Source organism: Aplidium turbinatum, chromosome 3 (assembly GCF_918807975.1).
Source record: "Aplidium turbinatum chromosome 3, kaAplTurb1.1, whole genome shotgun sequence".
NCBI classification, from domain to species: domain Eukaryota; kingdom Metazoa; phylum Chordata; class Ascidiacea; order Aplousobranchia; family Polyclinidae; genus Aplidium; species Aplidium turbinatum.
The window spans coordinates 8,881,077-8,901,570 of NC_137474.1; the positions used below are offsets into that span (position 1 = coordinate 8,881,077).

The 20,494-nt window shown below is 36.0% G+C and overlaps 1 protein-coding gene across 1 annotated transcript; it reads left to right on the forward strand.

The window, feature by feature from the left end:
* Positions 1-3,248: 3,248 nt before the first annotated feature.
* Positions 3,249-20,016, forward strand: LOC145766515 (complement receptor type 1-like). The gene is made up of 16 exons (XM_082578241.1): positions 3,249-3,315; positions 6,308-6,568; positions 7,245-7,448; positions 9,557-9,736; positions 10,127-10,306; positions 11,027-11,206; positions 12,431-12,613; positions 13,620-13,796; positions 14,248-14,427; positions 14,728-14,907; positions 15,447-15,632; positions 16,518-16,700; positions 17,142-17,324; positions 17,730-17,921; positions 18,251-18,469; positions 19,098-20,016. The coding sequence occupies exons 1-16, from the start codon at positions 3,249-3,251 to the stop codon at positions 19,121-19,123; spliced, it is 2,781 nt and encodes a 926-aa protein (XP_082434367.1). The 3' UTR covers positions 19,124-20,016.
* Positions 20,017-20,494: the final 478 nt, after the last annotated feature.

Genomic DNA, 20,494 nt, shown 5'->3' on the forward strand with positions numbered 1-20,494 from the left:
CAAATAATTTACATTCTTTGGTGTTGGCTGTTACAAATCCCTTCCTAAGAAGATTTTGCAACTTGCTATGATAGATGAAATTAATCAAAACATGAACCAGGATCTTAGGATACAAGCTTACAAGAACTTCAAGATATATTCTTTATACTTTGTAGGACACTGCTTATTGAACTAATTTCAGAAAATAATTTCATACGTCGCCTGCAAGTCGGAACTGCTGTTGACCACTTGCGGTTGTTTTGACATTGAGATCTTTCACTTCCTATTAGTCTGAAGTTGTTATTGCATCTAAAAATAGCAAACTCTCCAGCAAACCACGTAGGTTGGGATTGTTGAGTTTGAGTATATCGTCCATTTGTTGGCGGTGAACGGCGAGTACAAACAACTCTGACAAAGCTCGATGTGCCTTGTCTTCTAGTGGGTGTTGTGTAGTCTTCACCTGTTGGTGCTACCGTTCCTAAAAACAAAGTTTTTACTTTTAAAAATCTCATAGTGATAGTTGGCATGTTAAAATAACTGTAGTATATTTATCCATTGCAAACATGATAATTTAGATTTCAAACTTTCTGCATAAGCCTAAACACTTCGCTTTACCAATAAATGCTTTGTAAAAAGCGTTATTAGCGTCTGTAGCATTATAACATACAGTAGGTAAGTAGGTATACTTTAATTTATAGTTCAAAGGTAAAATTGTCATTGTCAAGTAATTATGACATTTTGACAAAATTATAACAACATTAGTGTATATTGTAAATCAGGACTGTGAATTTTAATTTGTCCGGAGTCGAAAAAACTTTTACGTATTGGAAGTTGGATAGGGACATTACATTACCAGGCGTACAACTCCGTTGTTTCGGCAACATTAGAAGAGTCAATAGCCAGGTTGACAATTTTTTATGCCTTGCCACAAACTTTAACTTGCTTTTACCAAAAAAAATTAAATTGATTAAAAACCAACTTGACTATTCCTACATAACCCATAGAAAGTAGCCTACAGTATTTTGTAAATCAGAAAAAAACGTAACCCTCCTGGTGTGGCGGATAGGAAGCCAAAAGCGGATGTAGTTTCGTATCCCCATGATCTAAAATCCCTAAGAAGCTGAGCAGTTTTGGAAGATAACAAAGTCGGATAAATATTTTTGTTTTCATTACACTGTTCTAGCATAAATTACTAAAAAGAATATTCTTTTACGTCGAAGAAGCATTTTCTTGTTGATGGTCGTGTTTCTAATATACAAGAAGGTTAAACTTTACTTTAACGTACCTGAACAAGATGGTATGGCTCCAGACCATCGGTTGGATTGCAGGCAGTTTCTTACCTTGCTTCCACGCAGTCTGGAACCATCGGTACATGCGTACGTCACTTTTGATCCTACTACGTACACATTTCTACTTGGTGCATACAAAACATTAGCATTTCTTCCAGGAGGTTGGCATCTTGCTGATGCGCCGCTCATCCAAAAATTAGAACAACAGAAAATCACAATTACTGTTAAAAGTCCTTGCATGACTGACAATGGCAAGTAAAAGTACTCAAAGCCTCAACAGTGAGCAGAACGTAGTGTATATAAAACTACATACAGCAAAACCGCAAGCACTTGGTGCCACTGGTACAGCAATAAAAGATTAAGAAACACGAATTGAACTTCGGTTGTGTTTACTATGCGTCAAAGTTTTTCTCACGAGAAAAATGCTTCATGCTTTTAGTGAAAGGTGAGTTTTTAGTAAATTTTCTCAGCAATTACATTTCTTGAAATCTGCTGCGTAGGTTTGATTTAAGAAAGGCCACAAATTAAAGCCCACGGAAAATATCAATTGCTATAATTTATTGTTCGTTTGATTGGTAATGAAAAAAATTCCACCAAAGAATACCAATTGAGTCAAAGGCTCAAGCAGACAAACTGTTATTTTTGATGTCATTGTTTTGTATGTTTCATTACACTTTGGAGAAAATTATAGCAATATAAAGATATTTGAAAAATAACATAAGTTCATTAACTCAAGTTGCTTTCAACAATACTGGCTATTGTTGATACTGCAAAAAGTGCTCAATGTCAAGCAAAAAAGCCAAGCATCAGAGCAAATTACATCAAAATCGTTATTACTTTTTAAAACCTCTTCAGCCTGTTTCACCTTTACTTGGGATCATCAGAAGGTCCTTATTCAAATAGAAATATTGAAGTTGTTTTCATGTAAATTTTTTGAGTGTTTTCTTATTGCATGCTAAGTATAATATTTTCGTTAGTATAAGCATTTTAATTTTTTGAGTTTAAAACACAGATGTAAAATGATGCTGATGTTTAGAATTTCCTAGCGCACGACTTCGATGTATGATTTTAGTCCTAACTGGCGAACGTCCTGTAGTGGTGATTATAATTATTTTGGGCAAGTTACAGAAGATTTGTGAATACAATACTTTGCTGCTAACGCTCCAGGCTGTAATTTATTGAAGGCTGGTTAATTCAAAATCGTGCTATTCTATTGTTTTGTCACTACACCACGAAAGAATGTTATCAAGTATCAACCCATGCTTTTTTGATAGAATGTAAAATGTCACTGACGCCATTCGTAAGAGTAAGGTGATCCAAATTTGAGGGTTCGTCATATTGCATTGTCACAAGCTTTTGTGTAGAAATAAATGCCTCATGCTATTGAATAACTCTGCGTCAGATTGGTAACACCTAAAGGACTTTGTTTGCTGAAGTAGTTTATGACATCAGCAAACATGAGCTTGCTTAGTTTCATTTGAACACGATGCTTGAATAGTTTCAACTTTTTGATGTGTTGTAGTAGTGCCAAAAATGGAAGTTTATCTCCTCAACCAATAGGCCAGATACAAGAATGAAGGCTAAAGTGGTGCACCGTATGGCAATACGTTTCCAATTGACATTGACTTCCATAGACTACTCCATATCACCTCTAAGCGGACAAAAAAATGCATGAAATGAAAGATCTAATGGTGAATCGTAGTCGATAAACATTGCCACACACTGAAATGTTCAACCATAGTGCAACCTATGGAATAGAAAGTTAACGTCACTGATAAGGGTAGAGTGATTATTTTCACTTACTCTCTTGCACGCTTCTCTTTCTGTCTTTTTCTTAATCTATGGTCTTTTTCTTCCGAAACTACGCCTTCCCACCTTGCTTTTTATAATAGCAAAAAGTATTAACCAACTTTTGAGAACGTTGAAACACGAAATACGTGATTGAATACGAGACACCCTTGCTGCTCCCAAAATTTCATCATGGATTGCACGTTGTTGTCCGGTCTGTTAGCTCAGTGGGCGTTCGGTTCAAACTCACGCGGTACAGGTTTGGCTCTTGAGGTGTGCGCTGGACTGCTGAATTTCAGGCCTGCTCTCCATTCAGCGACATCTAGTGGATGGAATAACTACCGGGTGACGACACTTCAACAATCGAAAACGATAATCTGGGTAATCGGCCCTGCGTCAAAAGCTTCTACAACATGCGAAACTACCATGAATAACCAATCAATGGCTGATTCAAAACCAACCAACCCAATTGGAGCATAAGCTTTCTTTGTTATGATCTATCTACAATAAATCAAAAGTGCAAAGCGGGACCTACTTTAAGATGTTTAGATTTGCAGATGTACAATTTGCAGAAAAGTTTTAATGCATTCAGGTCTCTAGAGTAAACTCTAGAAGTCTGCACTCTTGGTGAGAAACAGTAGAAAAACTGTTGTTTATTCACACTTGCAATGGTTGCTTAAAAGTGTCACAAATTCCAAAGAAACATCAAAATATTATGAAGCGCTATAAGACCATAGTGTCTTTGCCAGTGGTTCTTAACCTTTCATAGTTCGCGGCCCCCTTAACGTAACACTCAAAATCCATGGCCTCTTGCTCACCAATAAAAATTGCACGTAGATAATATTTACTTGCACAACTTGAAGGCAAGGGGTTATAATTAACGCTGTCAGTGCTAAACTTGTTTTTAATCAAAAAAATGAATAAAAACTATAAAAGTAAAACAAAACAAAACAAAAGAAATCAAAGGCAAAGAGTTATGTTATTCTGGTTACCTTCATAATGTGAAGACAATTAATACAAAATTTGCTGAGAAAACCTTTTATATTTGAAGTGTGTTGCTCAACCCCATACAACAAAGTTTCCAGACAGCAAAATTTGTAATTTTTACGTTGATTCAACGTCTGCAAATGTTGAATCAATTTAAAAATGACGGATTTTGCTGTCTGGTTTAAACCATGTAGCTTTATTTATATCACGCCGCTTTCATAGGTGTCGGTGGGTGTCGGTCGATTGAATTATTAGACGAATACAACATATTTTTGTCTTAAAATTTTTTCAGGCTTATGCACAAACATTCCGTACGAAGGGATTACGATGATGTCATTGTTCTTTGTTTGCTTGATGTGGGTATTCGTAACCACAGAAGAAAAAATGTCAAGTTTTCTTGAAGCGTGGTATTTTTGGCAATCTGTTAATACAGTTTACTTGGTAATTAATCTATGTGCCCTGCGGTCATAAGGCATTAGTATTCACCAGATGTAAATAAATGAGGTTCAATTAAAAGCGAAAAACAAATTTTGCAAAACGACTGCTTCGGGATCATCGGTAAAGGAATTTATTTTGCAATCACTAAAGATTTTGACAAAACGTTATATTGCAGACATATTAAAAAAAACTTTAAAAATAATTATTTCACTCTTTTTTAAGCAAACGTTATTTCTATGGATTTTTATTTGCAAATTTAAAAACTTGTCGTTCTTTACTTTTTTTTCTAAAATCTTCATATTTCTCAAAAGAAAAAACATAACTCGCCGAAACTAACCTAAAGGTTTATTTGCAATACGCAAAGGAGTCAGTAAATTCATTGACAAGATCGTGGCTTTACTGTTTTTACTTTGTTAACGTACTATGCAATATAAGTACAGTATAGCCTATGCATTACATACTATAATTATAAACTATGCAACACCATGGCTACCTGGAGATACAGTTTGATTTGTTACATTTTGCAGAATTTGCAACATTTTACCAACTGTCTAAATGATTTGTGCTAAAAATTTGATTTCGAATTTTTAGCAGCAATCGCTTTTTAACAGTGCGAATAAGCGTTTTACTTGTTCTCATTTCCTACTGCATCCTCAAGCAAACAAAGGCTTTTTACATCATTGCAAGTCAGCAAAAAGTAAAAAAAAAAATTAGAAAATTTCAGTCAGACACACGCAGTAGCTGTAATGAAAATCTGCAAAATGTAACAAATCAGACCTCAACTCCAGGTGGCCATGGTAACACCTATGTAAGCTACTACCATATAGCCTTGACTAAACATCGATATGCCTAAAAAGTATTTAGCCTATTCAGTCGGTTGTACAGTACAAGCACAAAATGTCCTATTGTCGAGTTGACCATAGGATAAGCTAGCTGGTATATACAGTATATCAGCCGATGATAAAATCAAAGGGCTGCGAGCAACACTGTTTACACTCATCTGAAGAACGCACAAATATAAAATTTTTATTTTATATAATTTATTTTCATAATTCTTAAACCACTCTGAAAGAAAGAAATGGTTGATTTCGAACAACCCATGGTTGTGAAGAAAATCTAAAATGGTTTAGGGATAAATTAATTTGTTGTATGATTACTCGATAAGCGTTTAGGTGTCTGAGTGATTGATTGATTTTGTTGCGAGTAGTATAATAACACAGAGTTTAGAAAAAGAAAAAAAAAAAAACAGCACATATTGAAAATCGAAAATCACATTCACAAAGCAATATTAAACAAACGGACTGTCCTGTAGAATGTGTGGATACCGCAACAGGGGGCTGCGAAGTGACCTGGGAGGTCTTCGAGTCAAGCAACCAGTCTTAGACAATATTCGATCACAATCTGTTTCAGAAATAACACAAATGCACACCAATAAAATAAATACAGAGTAACACAAATGCACATCAGTAGAATGGTGTTTTAGCAAAATTTTTAGTTTGCAATTTTGCACACCAGAATAATTAACATGCTGTTAACAGATTACAACATATTGAAAACCTCGATCATGGACTTCTAATGCCTCGATTGCCCGTCAGTCGTCCTAATTAAATCTTTGCTTCAAGAAAGAAAATTTTACCGTGAGAAAAACAAAGCGTGCTTATCTGCATAAGCTACTATCTGAATAAAAGAGTAAACACTGCTAAAGATTAAATCAAATCTCATAACTATCTGTGCATAGCAGCGAGTAGGCTGACATTATAAAATTCCTGTAGTGGAAAGTTGAGCATTTACAATAAAGATTGTTAATCTTATTTCCTATAATTCAGGTTTCATTCTAGCTATACTCATGAGAACGTTAAAAGCAACACTTTGTTGTGCCCTGCTAGGGTTCTTAGTAAAAGATGTATCATCAATATGCAGCTCACCTGAAGTGAACAACTTTGGTACATTTTCACCACAAAGTACCAATTACAGCTTAGGATCTATCGTGGATTACGAGTGCAATGAAGGATATCAGCTACACGGGAACACGTCAAGAAAATGTCTGCAGAGCGGCCTGTGGTCAGGAGCAGTTCCTTATTGTTGGGGTAAGTTTTTTTGTTGCATTTGCTATTTCTTATTGATTCATTACATAATAAGGCGCAGCGGATAAGGCGCTCGCTTTCCAATCATGCAATCCTGGTTCGATTCCCGGCTTAAGCTGGTTGTTAAAAAACACCGCTCACCTCTACCCAGGGTGTAATAAATTGGGTGGGCGTAGTAGCTGAAGGAAAGGCGGCCGAGAGAAAGGAACTGGCCCCCTGCTCTCATTAGTACCGAAGGCTTAGTATAATGAGAACCTTATCTTCTCATCCCTCGATGCTTGGATCAAGTATGGGACTCACGTTTTACATAAAAGAATACGATTGTTGAGACATAAGGAAGTAATAGTATTTTAATACACCCCAACAGATTTCCTACGTGTCTTACAACTAAACAATTTTTTCAATGCTGTGGCTAAATAAATTATTGTATGTTGGACCTGGCCTGTAAAATCGGTCATGGATGTTAGCCAAATAATTTAACTAACAATTACTAATTTCAAAATTCAGAAATCGTTTAAACAACCTGTTTTTCTATGAGATTATATTCAGTATAGTATAGGAATTGAAAATTTTTAGAGGTTATAGGCTATCGAAAATCATTTGTGGCCTACTCTAAGATTTTCAAAGCTTTATTTCTGTTTAAGTTTTGAAAATTTGAAGAGTCTTTCTCTTATTTCAGCTTCAAATTCTTCTGTTGTGCCGTTTTTGTATTGCAAACGTCCACACGGAATTGAAAATGGCCAAATTCAACCTCTCAATGAAACAAGATTTTCCTTCAACGATATGATAACCATCGTATGCAATGACGGGTATTGCATGGAGGGTAACCCAACATCAACTTGCAGAATTTACTGGACTCCACCACCTGTATGCAGACGATGTAGTAAGTGGAAATTTGCACAATAAACCTGTAGTTGGTGCTATTATTTGTCCATTGTTTATTCATTGTTAGGTATTTAATTATTCTGATAAAACACTTCCTCTTCACAAACGTGGTCTTTTCGAAGATCAACAGTTTGGATTTTAAGAATAGCCTACTGACATTCTGTAATACAAAAATGCCTAAGCAAGTTAAATCGTCTTCTCCTAAAGTTAGACAGATTTGTCGAGATTTTCCTAATAAATTTAATGCAACTCCCGGGGGTGACTTAAGGTGCAATTTTTGCGAGTTTAAGTGAAGTGAGATAAAAAGTATTTTGTTGAAAGCCACAGAAAGAGTAAATGCCATCAAGCTGGGTTGGAGCGACAACAGGCATCGCAATCAAGGCAAACTTTTATTAAACAAGCCCTTTTATTGAAAACGTTTGGGTTTGAAATCGACAAAATATTATGTTTGGGTAACTGATATCAATTCAAGGAAGAACTGTGGCCTCTACAAATGAGCAATTTCGTTAGGTCAAAATAAAGTCAAAATTTCATAAAATTAAAGTCAAGAAAAAGTTTATTTAGGTCAAATAAAATTGGTCCTAGTTATGATCTATCTACAATAATTGGTGGGAAAAAGTAGAAAAACTGTTGTTTATTCACACTTGCAATGGTTGCTTAAAAGTGTCACAAATTCCAAAGAAACATCAAAATACTATGAAGCGCTATAAGACCATAGTGTCTTTGCCAGTGGTTCTTAACCTTTCATAGTTCGCGGCCCCCTTTTAACGTAACACTCAAAGTCCATGGCCTCTTGCTCACCAATAAAAACTGCACGTAGATAATATTTACTTGCACAACTTGAAGGCAAGGAGTTATAATTAACGCTGTCAGTGCTAAACTTGTTTTTAATCAAAGAAATGAATAAAAACTATAAAAGTAAAACAAAACAAAAGCAATCAAAGGTAAAGAGTCATGTTATTCTGGTTACGATTTATGACATTGTGGTAAGTGGAAATTTACACAATAAACCTGCACTTGGGGCTATTTTCACATTCTCACCTGGACCGATTTATCCAATTAAGTAATGTTTTCTTTGTTCGTGTGCGCTAATTGTTAGAGCGAGACCATATCATTGTGTATGCTAATTTGCGGTTTTAAAATTGGAAAATTTCAGCTGGAAAATTTTATAGACTAAATAGTAATATTGTCTTTTATATAAATCAGAATAATCGTGACGAAAATTTGCAAAAGCAAATACAGGAAAATAAATTCCCTTCCTTTTATTACTGCTACATGCTACGAATATCGAGAAAGAAAAAGTTAAATCATTCATTTCTGTAGAGCAATAAACACACAACAACCATAAGTTAAGCTGCGTGATATTTTAGAGAAGTCCTTTATAGAGATATCAATGAAGGCAACTCATGGTCCACGCATTGATAAAAAGTCGTTCAAAATCGTATGTCATGAGAATGAAGTACTTCCTGCGGACAATCTGCATACGCAAATAGAATATTGAACTGGCTTGGAAACTCTTGTTTGTGCGACAATACCTGAATACCCTGAATGCGGCAATCCCGGACAACACAATCCGTCATTTTTACATTGATTCAAGGTCTGCATATTTTCCTATCAGGGGTGGATAAAAAATTTAATTGTCGGTTGCAGTTGCTGTGCGGTTTATGCGTGCTGCTGGAACGTAGAAATCTGAGTAACGCAAGTTTGTTTTCTAGCTTTGAGTAACTATAGCTACTTTTGAGTCTCTGTAGAGATTCAATACTGTAGAGTTGTGATACAGTTTGGTTATTTATTTTTCTGATTTGCGTTAACCTAAATTTTGTTGCTTTTTTTTCAAATTTCACCGTGTCTTTTATTTGCTTCCTTTTCAGAGTTGGTGGAAGCTTTAACAAGATTCTTCAATGCCCATGTTCATTCATTTTTTTGTTTTTTTTAGTTTGTGCAGGCGAAAAACAAACCTTTAGTGCAATTACACAAAAGAAGATATTTTAGCATACCACTTCCTACTTATCGCATTCTCTAAGTCTAAAGTTTTAAGATATTCTCTTACGCACAAAACTCGTAAACAAAACTGGATATTCAAGCTCAAGCTCAAGTATTTTTCAGGTGGATGTCGCAGACCTAATGATCCACAATTTGGTTCAGTCCATTCCGAGGTTGAAGATCAAACAGAATTTGCCATCGACGAATGGGTGATCTACAGATGCGACGAAGGATATTCTCTGGATGGAGATTCAAGCGTGTATTGTAGAAGTAATGGATGGACTCACGAACCAACTTGCAAACGTAAGGCTACAGCATTTTTTTTAGTTTTATGGGATATTAATAAAAAAGTAAAAAACTAACAATTTCAGTTTTCTCGAGCAAATTTAGGGAGTGTTTGGGTTATGCAGTAAAAGTATCTTTTCTTGCATTTTGTTAAATCTGGTATGGTAATGATCCTGCAACTACAGGCAATTGTAATATTTTTTGAAAAACTGAAAACTGAAGAAATGTACTTTTCGCAAACCAAACTGATTATAGAGGGGATACACATCTACGAAGTGGATTTTCAAAATCTCAATCAAGAATTTGTGACAGTCAACAATAAAACTATATTTCTTAATTTTGTCCAGAATAAGAAGAAAAATAAAAATAAAGCTGGATTAATTCTTTTAAAGTATTTTATTTTTACAGGCGGGTGTTCTCGACCAGACAATCCTCAATATGGTTCAGTCCACTCGGATGTCGAAGACCAAACTCTGTTTGCTCTAAACGAGTCGGTGCTCTATAGATGCAATGAAGGTTATTCTTTGCAAGGAAATTCAGCTGTTCACTGCACAAGTGATGGTTGGTCCCACACGCCCACTTGCATTAGTAAGTAAAACCCAAAATATTCTCTTTGCTAAGAATCAATGACGGGTTTTTCGATAATAGGTCTGTTAAAGATATAACATATGTCCATTACGTGTATTGTTCAATGAAATATTTTTTGATTATTATGCTTTGTGTCATTTTTGTGAGAAGCAACAGTTGTAGTTTTGAGAAAAGAATATCCATTTACTTAATAGATTTACTTGAAGTGTCACCAAAAAAATCCACGTCGTCGTCTACATATTTACTTTCACACTGATCTTTTCTGCTGTCGAGTTGACCTTCGAGGAGTTTTTTAACATGTTTACAATCAGTTGATTCGGTTTTTAGTTTTCATATTTTTGAACATTATGAGAACTATACATTACTTCTTTCTGTCGTCATACTTTCCTGGTGTTTCCCTTCTACCTTTCTTGTCATTATCTTTAGATGAAAAATAGTTTATTTTCGCTGGCCCACAGGACTTGTCATGTTCCGTGTTACCTATAGTTTTTGTGTATTTACTGCAGTCAGAATATTTGTTGTCATATTTTGCAATGGTTTGTACACTTTTGTTTGGTGTGGTAAGCTAATCCTTGAACATGAAAACTACAGTATAAAAAAAGCTTTTAAATCTTTACCACATTGTTGTGCATTTCGATTCAAACATCTTTGCCATTTTTTTTTATTTTTTATTAAAGTTTGTCAGCAACACCGAAACGCTAAGTTCAAAGTTATTTCCAGGTGGATGTCGCAGACCTCAAGATCCACAATTTGGTTCGGTCCATTCCGAGGTTGAAGATCAAACAGAATTTGCCATCGATGAATGGGTGATCTACAGATGCGATGAAGGATATTTTCTGGATGGAGATTCGAGCGTGTATTGTAGAAATAATGGATGGACTCACGAACCCACTTGTAAACGTAAGTGCTTATAGCAAACTAAAAAGCAGTAGTTTGCGTTCTTCTGATGACTACCAACTAGGCTAGAAGAAGGTGTTGAAAATGCTTTGCAGTCACCAGAAAAAGTCTTTTTCTGTAATTGTTAAATTTTAACGTTATCATAACATTAAATCTGAATACTTTCACATTCATTTAAGTGCATGTCAAGCATGTAAAGTAGCCAGAAAACAGCATTGAAGAAAAACAATTGCAGCCTAGTCTTAAAAGTTGTTGACAATAAATTTAATTTTCCTTGGATGATAATTTGATACAATTGGGATTATTTTCCTTTCATATCTTAAATTAATCGACTGTATTTTTATGTTAATATATAAATGTCAACTTTGCATATATTGTTGTACTGGAAGAAAACGAGAGTTTATATTGTCAAATTTTTTAGTACGAATATTTATAAGCCACCATTATTGTCAAGATAATTTTACACACAGGCCACGTTCAAGCATCTGGGTTTAACTGGTTGTCATAAAGTTTTTATTTCTTTAGGCGATATCAATTTTTGAGTTTTTTTTTAACTTATTGCATATTGGTGAGTGTACAACCTTTGTTGACAACCGTAAACACGTGGAAACAACCCTCATGAGAACGTTTTCTGATGTGAAGAATCATGTGTCACCAGGCAAGAAAATAAACAACAAAAAGAAAAACATTTCAGAATAATGCTTTACCACCAATAACAATATACTTTGCTTTTCACTGCTGAGGCTGCACCTGTCGGTCACGTAGGCTATCGGGATATTCAGCAATCAGTATGCGAAGTAAATCTGCATATAACCAGATACCAAACTGCATATCTTTCTAAAGAAGCACTCTCACAGAAATACAGTTTGCAGCCTACAGAAGATAGTGTTATCACCAAACGAAAAATACACATTCAAGCACACTGTTTAGCAGAATTAATTCAAATGAACGAAAACACTATTTAGCCTAAATCCTGACAGTCGGATTCATATCAAATCCAAATGCGCTCTTCAGAAGCTTCTTATGCCTGTACCATTATATTTATTTTTCAGATAGATTCTATTCACATATACAGTACAGTATACAGCCTTTTAGGTTTTCAGCTTTTCATATAACCTATGTTGTTTAAATTAGACATCTTTTTGGGAAAGTTGTGTCAAATGTAAGTATCCCTTGTAATAACATTCAATAAGAGTAAAATGATGTTAACAATAATATTTTTTTCAGGTAGTTGTGGAAAGCCTTCTGCTCCAGCGAATGGCTTTGTAACATCACCTGTGGTATTTCTTGCTCGGTTGTACGCTCAAGAAACATATATGACTAATGTATGCAATGAGGGATACTGCATTGTTGGAGACCCTAAAATACTTTGCACTGCAAATGGATGGTCCCCTTCACCGACGTGCCGTCGTAAGTCAACGTTTTCACGACGTGAAGCAATGTAAATCTGTGAAATGACACTGATCTTTTTCAAGAACTTAAAAGTTATATGGTATCGTTATATATTTACGGTATGTAGATTATATTGTTCTTATAACACTAATATTAATTATACTCATTAAACAACACTCTTTCGTATAAATATAAATGATCATTTTTAGAATATAGAACGGGTAGTTTTGAGGGCATTTCAAAGCATTTCATTTCTTGCGAGTAGAATGTTGCTCATGGTAGCTCGAAGCTGCAGGTTTTCGTCTGACTCCCTTCAGGAGCTATGGTCAGAATGAAATAAACCTAGAAGTGGCGAAGTATTTATTGTCACCACTTTCAGGCTTATTTTATTCTGACGATAACTCCGAGAGTCAGACGAAAACTTTCACTTTCGAGCTACCATGAGCAACATTCTACTTGTAATTTTCAAATTTTGTTCCGCCAATCAACTCTTTATTTCATTTCTACGAAAATTGTTACGGAACATAATAAATCCAAGCACGATGGTTTTAGCCTGTTTTACTTAAAATTAAATGTATCCGTCAAGCTTCAGTGAACTTAAAGCATGATGTATATAAATTGTTTTCATTGAGAATGGCAAAAGACCTAGACGGGAACACGTTTAGTTTTTTACATCACATGTCATCAGCATGGGGAGACATAAAAAAGAAAATAACCCAGACATATTTTTAAACAAAGGTTCATATGGTTGAAAATAATGAGGAAAAGGGAAAGCATCACTTGAAGCTGCAGTTTTTTCGTCTGACTCTCTTCAGGAGCTGTCGTAATAATAAATTAGGCCTAAACCTAAATGTGGTCACACTTCATTCTGAAGACAACTTCTAAAAAATGTCAGACAAAAAATTAAAGCTTTGAGCTATAAAAAACCTTCTCCTCTGTATTTTTAAGTTCTGTACCACGTACAAGTCAACTCCTTGATCATGTCTTTACCACTGATAAAGATAAAATTAAAACATTTTCTCAGGTTGTTGTCCACCGCGTGAAAATCCTTCCAGTGGTCGTAAACGCGATCAGCCGAAAGGACTCTTTGTCGGTACCAGGATGAGCTATGCTTGTGGGCCCGGCAACTACCTTGATGGGTCTCCAATATCGCGCTGTCAAGAAGATGGAACTTGGGATTATGACGTTCCGTCTTGTCGATGTGAGATTCTTTCATCCTCATGTTATGATTCCCTTTCAAGGTTTAATTCAAACTATGCACTTTTAATATAGTCTGAGCAAATTAACTTTCTTTTCGAGAAGTGCTATTGTTCGTCTCAAGTCATGCCCACTTAAAAAATTTTTTTAAATGAATACAATTTTTCTCCTTTTGATTGCACTGTATTTGTAAAACTACTACTCCAGTCTTAGTTTGAACTAGAGATATCTGGTTAGAACTTTTTTGAAAAGTTATTAATTTCCTATTGCAAATAAGCCTACTGCAATTCGAACACGGTTGTAACTGCCTGTGAAACAAACTTAAGCAGAATCCAACAACAGCAACAAGAATAAAACTAATTCGAATTATCTTGAATAAAAACACTAATCATTATGACGACATTCTTAATCGTGAGAATAACAATCAACTATTTTCTAAACTAACTTATTTTCAGCTGGATGTCGCAGACCTAATGATCCACAATTTGGTTCAGTCCATTCCGAGGTAGAAGATCAAACAGAATTTGCCATCGACGAATGGGTGATCTACAGATGCGACGAAGGATATTCTCTGGATGGAGATTCGAGCGTGTATTGTAGAAGCGATGGATGGACTCACGAACCAACTTGCAAACGTAAATGCTTAGGTTATTAAAACATAAAAATTGATTAGGCCTACTTTTCACGGGATGTCGGCAATACCTGTTCTTTTTATGGTAGCAATGTATTCTCATCTGAAACTCGTTCTATCTTGCGCAGATGGATAGCGTCTACTATAGTAATAAGAAAAAATACACAGAGTTTGCCTTATTTGGGTGGAAAAATTATGTTTTGCTTAACTCGACGCTCCGCTTAACTCGACTACTTTTTCGATTCCCCTTCAAGTGTCGAGTTAGCCGGTTTCTACTGTGTAATCAATTTCTTTCCTTGGCAAGGTAAATGTTCCAGACCTGATAATCCTCAGCATGGATCAGTTCATTCTGATGTTGAAAATCAAATACTGTTCAATGTCGACGAATGGGTAATTTATCGATGCAACGAAGGCTATTCCTTACTTGGAAATTCAAGTGTCTACTGCAGAAATGATGGTTGGACTTCTATTCCTACATGTATTCGTAAGAGAAATGTTTTCGTTTTTATAAAAAATAGCCTACGACTTTTTCACTTTCTGGTCTATTAAGAAAGTTCCAGTATTCTAGGACTGTTCCGAACTAAAAATTGTAGTTTATGCATTCATTTTAGTTGTGTATGTCACCCTTAGCAGAGCGCTATATTACACCAGTACACAGTTTGAGGAAGGTCGATTTTCGTGTGGCCCTTTTCAGTTAAAAACTTTACGGTAAACGTTTTCATAAAATTCACATCTACAATTTATCATATGCAAAGACCTTGAAGCACTAGCTCAGGCTCGACTATCGAAAGCACAATGATGAAATTATTCCATCCAGGAGATGGCGATGCTGAGTAATAGCAAGCTTTGTCTTTGACGTGTACTGCTCAACTTTACACGTACAGTAGAAAAATAGTTTCTTGATTTTTTGGTGTTTCTTTGTCTGTGCTGCAAAATCACATGTTCAACCGATTGAGCTTTTAATTGTTCATGGTATCACAGCCTGGCCACTGGCCAGTTATAAAAACAACATGCTTTTTTCAGGTTTCTGCAATAAACCTTCTGATCTGGAAAATGGTTATCTTATTATTCCCCATAGCAGAAAGCAAAGATTTTTAACTAATGAAGCTGTTGTCTATTTTTGCAATGTCGGGTACAGACGAGCTGGTCCTAGAAGGGTCTACTGCCGTTCCAACGGATGGTCGCATGCACCAGCTTGTATGAAAACAGGTAGGCTACATACCAACCATATCATTTCGTGGTATATTTAACTTTTATTAACGTTATTCTGAGCTGACACAAGAGTGCAAATATTTTATACAAGCCACAATATTTGGATATCTCAATTAATGTCATTTCATCTCGCAATTCTGTCCTTTGGCATTTCTGCAATGCCTGCAGACGTTGAATCAATCTAAAACGGACAGATATTGCTAGTTGCATCGCTTTTGGTTGCTCCATAAATGTTTAAGTATGATCCGGATCCGGTAGTGCAGTTCTGAGAATTGTTATGCCAATAAAAGCTATCAACTTACTACACTTTAATTACAGTTTTGATTGAAATATATTTTGAATAGATTTAATTTGGTTAAAGCATACCGGATAGGCGACTAGCGAACTCTCTGCAAGCTGTACGCATATCAATTACATCATGGCTTTTTACTGATGCGCTTTGCATAGCCGGTTGGAATGAGCAATTTAACATTTGTAGGCATTTAAAACCTTTGGTTTATGAGCGGTTTGTTTATGCAAGTTTAAAACGTACCATCCGTTAGATAATATTTCAGTAACTGATAAACATATAAAAAAAAAAAAGCAAATGTAACACAGCAGGATTCGAAAAGCTTGAGCTCAGATGTTAATGTAGAGAATTGGTGGTTTAAATCTTTTAATTTCGGCAATAAAAATGGATGGGGAAGTGAACAGTTCTTAAAAAGAACCAATCATTCCAGCTAAAATTGTCTTCTGATAAAACGGCTTCAATTTTCATGGTGATGTAGGCTACCCTGTTCATCCCTGATTCATGGAAGATATTTGGGTGATTAAAGTTGTTGTAGCCTACAAAGTATGCCAAACATTTACGAGTAAACTGATCAACATTTTATTTTTTCTTAGCAACTTGTTCTCCTCAAAACATTAGAAATGGATATCATCTCCCGAGGGACAAATCCGCTTGGAATCCCAGACAAGAAGTTACTTATCATTGCAACGACGATTATGTTCTCGTTGGAGAGGCTGCTTTTGTTTGCCAAGATGACGGATCATGGTCGGGGAACTCTCTACCCACTTGCCGCCCAAGTTCGTTTCTTTTCGCATTACCACAGTGATCGGTTACCACCACACCACAACCCAGTGCTGGTCTTAGACGGACCTAGTTATGATCCACATAAAACTATTGAATGGTCTTTTTCATAGATAACTCATCATAGATTGCAATTGACCTTCGTTGACTCGTGTCTTGGTTAATTGGTTTGCTTTGCCTGCCATATTTCTATGTCTGTTAATAACCTTTAGCTTACCTTGAATCGGTCTGTCTTGCACAAAAAGTTGTTGAGCTCTGTAACACTGTAGGCTATCCACGTTGAAAATCACTTTACTTTTGTGTGTAGTGTAGACTTCTACAGTACCAATATCTTTTGCCTATCAGCGATAGGTTTTTGTAAAACAATAATTGCACTTTGCTTGTCTTTGTGTCTTGCTATAATTTTTTGTGCGAAATTAAACCTATTTCCTTTTCAGTTAATTGTGGAAAACCGACCGCGCCTGACAACGGGTACTTGGTCGCACCTGCAATGTTTCTGCCAAGATTGTTTTCACTTAACACGTACATGACCACTGTTTGCTATGATGGGTTTTGCCTTGCTGGAGATTCTAAAACTCACTGCCTACGCACTGGTTGGTCTACTTTTCCGTCGTGCGAACGTAAGTAACATTATCAGCAGAATGTCATCCCTCCATTATCAAGTGGAAATCTTATTGTCACCATAGTAATAATGATCTGTATTAGCATGATAACTTTATCATTATTGATCCCCCTATCGTGACGTGACCCATGTGCCAATGAGGTTAACAGCCTTACGTCAGTCTACGTTTGTTCTGTTGAATCGCAAATCTAACTGCTCCCTTGCTCCTCCTCAAGTGACAAGTATTTGCTTTCAACTGGAACATATTTTGTCTGACAAAACTTAAACATTCTCAACTTGTCATATAAAAGCCAAACATTCTCAACTTGTCATATAAAAGCCAAACATTCTTAACTTGTCATATAAAAGCTTTTTTCAACGCTTTGAAAAAATACAAAGCTAGGACAGACGCTTTGTTGTTTAGGTTGCTGTCCTGAGCGTGATCCACCTGCAAGTGGTGGCGTAGACACTAGCAGAAACCAACCAACAACGTCGCCATCATCGGTTGGTTCTACCATCAGGTATACTTGCAACACTGGCTACAACTTAGTCGGATCTGCAACTGCACGTTGTCTGGAAAGCGGAAATTGGGATTTTGACGTTCCCACATGCTCAAGTAGGCCAATCTTGTCAGCTAAACTTTTTATTGCATATTTTTTTCATGCTCTGTAAAATCATTTTGAACAGAAAAATTTGCGCAATATTGCATCCGATCCATAATAAACCATCAAACAATGCTTTGGTGAGTAAAGTCTTTGCTATTTTTACGAGTAGGTCTACTCGAAAACTATATTGTTACCGTAGTAAATTGTTGGCATGCCATTGGTGTTCAATTGGTTTCTAGAGCACTAAATTACAAGATTATTTGCTTAAATCCTTGCTTTTCTTGTAACAGTAGCATTTATTAACAAGAATTGCTAATTATGTTTCTGTCCTGTCATGTAGAAGCCGAAATCGTGCAATCGTGTCAAGGCAGATGTGGGAGCACTGGTGGGGGTGGATGTAATTGCAATCAAGCTTGCTTCAGACAAAGCAATAACAACTGCTGCGATGATGTCAAACAGTACTGCTTCCACTTAGCAAGTCAGTTTCCCACATCCAGGAATATTGTACGACAAAACTTATTTCCTCCAAACTTTTTAACAATCCAAGATCCTTACTATTGTAAGTATGCACAATTGCACATTGTATAAGCAGTAATTTATAAGCTAAGTTCAGCCGTGTGCTACTGTATAGTAAAGGGGAAAACGTGCGTGAAAGATCCATTGGCCGTCCTCGATACGCAAATCAAATACGACAAAAAGAATATCTTATAGTGTCGGCGATGTTGGGCGGCTTCACTTTTTTCTTCCTAGCAGCTGAGTTTCAATCATAATTATTCGGAGTAAAATTCTCCGCAATTGCAAAGTAAAATTGTTCGCCGTGTATGGGTTGCATAACATTTGAGTAACACCAAGTGGAGGTGACTATGGGGCTAAGCTATTATACAAACGACTAAAACACGTAAAACAAACAAACAGAAAGAAAACGCACAGAAAATTCAATGTAATAACTAAAGAAGCTGTGACACTATTAGTTGCCGCTGAATGGAGAGCAGTCCTGAAATGCGTTACTCAAACGCACACCCCGAGAGCCGAGCTAGCGCCGCTTGATCTTGAAGCTTCTACGTTCTCGAAGTCACATGGGCTAACTAACTGAGCTATCGGGGCGGACAACACGCGTGTGAGCTGCAGTTTATCATTGGTTGTGCTTGTAGATGGTTCTTGTCACAGTTATTTTTTTCCCTTTTCAGTGCGCCGTCGTCGTCGTCGTCGCTAATCGAGCAGGATCATGGCGGACACATGGGGCGGACGGAAGACTTTTATCTTGCCTGTATATTTAATTTGTGGCTTGTAACGTGCAATTTTTGCATCTTATAATGTCGAACAAACGCTTATAAATAAAATTGATAATATTAAAAAATATATGTTAAAATCAAATGAGACTGTTTAACAGGCATTTAATTAAATAATATGATAAGCTCTTTCAGGTGCAAACGAAGCTGAACTAGCACAAAGTGTTTTAGGTTAAATAACATGATACGTTCTACTGGTGCAAATTAAGTTAAACTATCACACCATGTATAAAGTGACAATCTGCTTTTATTCCTGCGTTTCGTCAATTAATCAGGCAAAAAAATTTCCCATGCTACGAAACGTCGGAATAAAAGCAGATTGTCGCTTTATACATCGTTTGATAGTTTAGCTTAATTTGCACCAGTAGAACGCATCATGTCATTTAACTAAATGGCTAATGAACAGCCTCATTCAATTTTCAAGTGTTTCTGTGCTTATCCCCGCATATACTGTATGTCTTATAAAGAATACATGTGTTGGCTTAATACAGATCGACTAGGCATAGGCTATTTGAGACACAAACTTGGTAATTCTTGAAAATTAAGCCGCGACAATGACACGATGAGAGTATTTTAAGTACACCCATTTACATTTGGGGTGAAAATATACACCCATCAAACAATACAGTAAAAGTTCAAGCTACCTTGTATCGTGCGAAATCTAACTACCTGGGTCTCAAGGTTTTTCATCAGACAACTACGCTCTTGCAAATTTATGTTATTTTTCTTTTATAGTGGTGATATGTTTTCAGTCGCGTTGTAATTAATGAATTGCATCGAATAATAAAAGTGTGTTTGTATTTAAGAAAACTACATTGGCTCTATAACGGGTGATGAAATTGTGGTTTGCTTATGTGCCAAGCTCCCTGGTGCCAAGTTTTAAATAAAGCAACGTAAGTGCAAAAATTAAACCAAAAAAAATTGATTTTACAGGTTATTTTCTTTCGGAAAGCGAAAGAAGGTAATTTTTAAAATCTTTGGTAGGCTACTATTTGGATCCTCAGAAGTAGCAACATTTGTTAGTTGCTTCGCTATAGCAACTGCTTTTTGGAGACTATTCGCTTACAACATATTGATTTGTGACCAGCAGACTCAAAATCACACTACTCTCACTTCAAAGTTTAAATTACACTTATCGCTTTGTGCAAGAAAGAGTAGACTTAAAATTCAATTCAATTTTTTGTCCTTAACCTGCACTTGACTCGAATTATGAAATGAAATTATGAATTATGAACTTCAATTATTAACGTGCACTTGACTCACTTGACCTACCAGACACAGTGGATAGAAGCAAA

Coding starts and splice junctions, on each gene's coding strand:
- LOC145766515 (XM_082578241.1), top strand. CDS start 3,249: ATGGATTGCACGTTGTTGTCCGGTCTGTTAGCTCAGTGGGCGTTCGGT. Junction 12,614..13,619: donor CCCTTCACCGACGTGCCGTC/GTAAGTCAACGT, acceptor ACATTTTCTCAG/GTTGTTGTCCACCGCGTGAA. Junction 15,633..16,517: donor ACCAGCTTGTATGAAAACAG/GTAGGCTACATA, acceptor ATTTTTTCTTAG/CAACTTGTTCTCCTCAAAAC.